Here is a 3,418-nt window from a genome sequence, read left to right on the forward strand (position 1 = left end):
AAAAGTATCAGGGGTGACCCCAAAAAACAGCTTTCAATGGTGGGAAAAACAAACAAAAAAACCCATCTCATAATGCTAAATGGGTGCCTAAATCCTAATCTGTTGTCAAGGTTCTTTTGTGTTCACAACAGACCAATATCCGTGATGCCTTCAGTACAGGACTAAGACTGTCACAGACAGATCTTGCGTTGAGAAAGCAAAGCTCAGACTTCGACCAAGAAAATCCAGACATGTAAAAGCATAAAGCTCTGAAACAAACTGTTTTGTCTGATAAGCTGCAGAATAGCCCAAGTCCAACTTTTTCTTAAGTATATGGTCAATACAATACCCCTCCAATGAAATGGTTTTGAATTACAACCTCTCTCTCGCTCTCTCTCTCTCTCTCTCTCACACACACACACGCACGTCTCTGAAAATCCCAGTCACATCATCCAGGATAGCAAATGCAAAAAAAAAAAAAAATAAAAAATAACCTCATGTAAATCAGCTTGTTCATTTATTGTATACCCTTAATATCCTGTGTGAAGTTACCCATTGCCTCCAAAATAAATGAACTTCCAAAATGGCTGTTCAGAGGAGGGGCATACACAGGGGCAAACAATCCAGGTCAACAGGGCTATAGAGGTCAGTGATGCCTTCATTCGCAGCTAAGTTCAGGAGATACTCGTTCCCGTCAAGGGAGAAGGCCAGAGGTGGACTGAGCGTGACAAAGTTCTGTTGGTCTTCAACAAGGGCTTTAGGGAGTTTGAGGGAGGTGGGCATGGGGCAGACAGGTGACACAGTAAATGCTGATGAGTTTTGTGTTGGCTCAGAGAGCAGGTTGGAAACATTACTGATTCCCAGAGAATGGTTTGCATCATCTGGAAAAAAAAGGGAGTGTAGATAAAGGAACATGGGGGAAGAAAACGAATGAGTGACAAAAGGTTTAAAAACCTTCAGCAAAACTGAGCCAGCTCAAAGTGAGTACAGAACTAAGCACAATACCTTATAGGTTTTTTTGTATAGGAAAATACTCATGGTAGGTTGCATCCCTCTTTGGGGCAACAAAGTATGCTTCTGCAAGAACAACCTGTTTTAGATGGACCATTAGATCCTGAAATTCAAAGTTCACCTTTGGAAGACACCTGGAAGAGGGATGAGGAAGCCAAGAGGAGGGAGGAGTCATTTCCACTGGCAGAGGAGTTTAAGTGGTTACCATGAGAACCAGAAGCATCTGTGGCCTCCATAGGGATGGGGTCATCAGAGCAGAGGAACACCTCAATGGGCCCCCGGGTGCTTGTGAGGTAGATTTGGAAGCTCTGAGCATTAGGAAAGTAGACAGAGTGCTTCTGTTAAATAGTGTCTGAATGTGAACTGACTGCAGACCCAGAACACTAGTCTATATCTTGAGAGAATTTAATTCTAGCCAATGTTGCAGCAGCACAACCACATAAATTAACCACTCTGAATTGTTTGACAGAACAACAAAGATGCTGGTAACTAATAAGAGGTTGAGAGGTGTACCTCCTCTGGATGCGAGACTTCCAGTTTTGTCTCTGCAGGTGCTTTGATCACAATCACAGTCTGTTCTTTTAAACTGGCAATCCTTTGAATATCCTCATATGTCAAATAGGCAAACGTTATCCACCAGGTCAAGGAACATAATTAACGTTAATTGGTGTCTGTGTACAGACTGGGATATACTGATTTATTCTAGCCTTTGTACCAGTCTGTCCTTAACAGACTAACACCAGAAATACTACAAATCAGCACTGTATACTTTGCAACCATTTTCTTGTACACTCCTGTTTTACTCTTTTCATTGACCCATTTATTTTATATCTGCCACACAAAGATTTCCATGTCTAGAATGAAGATGGAATGCTCGTATTGAAAATTACAACCCATCAGAGCTTAAACTTTTCAATCTCTTTTAAGAAGAAAAAAAAAAAAGGTTAAAAAAATAAATTTTCCAATCTATCCAGTGAAAGGGATTCTCTGCTTTTCTTTGGCATATCATTGCACATTCAGTATCTTTGGGGTTTAGACCCCTGGCTAAACATTTTAAGATGGCACCTTGGGTTCTCTATATAAATTGATTGCTAATCAAAAACAGTCACCAAATTAATCAATTATGAATATTGTCCTTAGTGTCAGCCCTTGAGCATTACATCACTTATTCAAGGAGTATCTTACAAGTTGCATACATATAGAAAAAGATGTGATCTAATTGGGTATGGAAGAGATGAGGTGTGCAAGATCACAACAGACTTTTCATGCATAAACAGACAACGCTTTATATTGCTGCTTGTCAGATGTGCATCTTTGATACACTTGCACAACAGAAATACATCTGTTCTGTTAGCAGGAAGAATGATGGACCTTTTCAGTTATGATCAATGGCTCTACCTCTGCAAAAGCCCCTCTCTCTTCAGGTGTTCCCCAAGGTTCAATCCTGGCGCCTATTCTTTTCTCATTATATATGTTACCGTTAGGCTCAATTATTTCTAAGCATAACATTTGTTTCCATTTTTATGTTGATGATGTGCAGATTTACTCGCCGTTGATGCAGAGTGATGCTAATGCACTAGCCCCCTTGCACAGGTGTTTGGGTGATATTAGAGTGGCTCGCACAGAATTTCCTTCATATAAATGAGGGGAAGACTGAATATATCACTTTTAGCCTGGACCCCACTCACACTGTATCTGGCCTAGGAGCTTCAGCCCTGTTATTCACTCAAACTGTGAAAAACCTGGGAGTGTTATTTGACAGCAGCCTCAAATTTGACAAGCAGATTAGTTCGGTGGTCAAAATAAGCTTCTTTCAGCTGAGGCTCCTAGCAAAGGTGAAACCTTTTTTATCTCGAGCTGACCTAGAAAAAGCCATTCATACCTTCATTAACTCACAGCTTGACTACTGCAATGCCCCTTATAATGGAATTAGTCAGTCTCAGCTCCTTAGGCTCCAACTCGTACAGAACGCAACTGCTCGCCTACTGTCAAACACTCCAAAGAATGCTCACATCACCCCGATTCTTCAGTCCCTTCACTGGATTCCGGTACAATTTAGAATAGATTTTAAAATGTTACTGTTTGTGTTCAAGACCATTAATGGTCTTGCGCCAGTCTATTTGACCGATCTTTTAACCACTTATACCCCGGTTAGAGCACTGCGTTCCTCTGAGCATGTGTCTCTGGTTGTCCCGTGGGCAAGGTCTAAAAAGTGGGGACATCAATCTTTCTCAGTGTATGCCCCCAAGCTCTGGAATGCCCTGCCCCCTGAGGTTCGATCTATAACAGAGTTAATGGTTTTTAAGTCTAAATTAAAGGCACATTTATTCAGACTGGCTTTTGGCTTTTATCTCTGTTTTATTGTGAAGCACTTTGAGCTCCCTTCAGTGTTGTAAAGCACTATATAAACAAATAAATTATTATTATT

The 3,418-nt window shown here is 40.8% G+C and overlaps 1 protein-coding gene across 1 annotated transcript in view; it reads right to left on the minus strand.

Annotated features, from left to right (window-relative positions):
- Positions 1–479: 479 nt before the first annotated feature.
- Positions 480–3,418, minus strand: part of LOC109970528 (transcription factor E2F3-like) — a 6,958-nt gene continuing 4,019 nt past the window's right edge. The window contains exons 5-7 of the mRNA XM_020618112.1: positions 1,504–1,618; positions 1,112–1,298; positions 480–860 (exon numbers count right to left, since the gene is read on the minus strand). Of these exons, the coding sequence (XP_020473768.1) occupies positions 571–860; positions 1,112–1,298; positions 1,504–1,618 (592 nt within the window). The 3' untranslated portion in view covers positions 480–570. The remainder of the gene's footprint in view (positions 861–1,111; positions 1,299–1,503; positions 1,619–3,418) is intronic.

The sequence above is a fragment of the Monopterus albus genome, unplaced genomic scaffold, assembly GCF_001952655.1.
Source record: "Monopterus albus unplaced genomic scaffold, M_albus_1.0 scaffold200.1, whole genome shotgun sequence".
Lineage (NCBI taxonomy): Eukaryota > Metazoa > Chordata > Actinopteri > Synbranchiformes > Synbranchidae > Monopterus > Monopterus albus.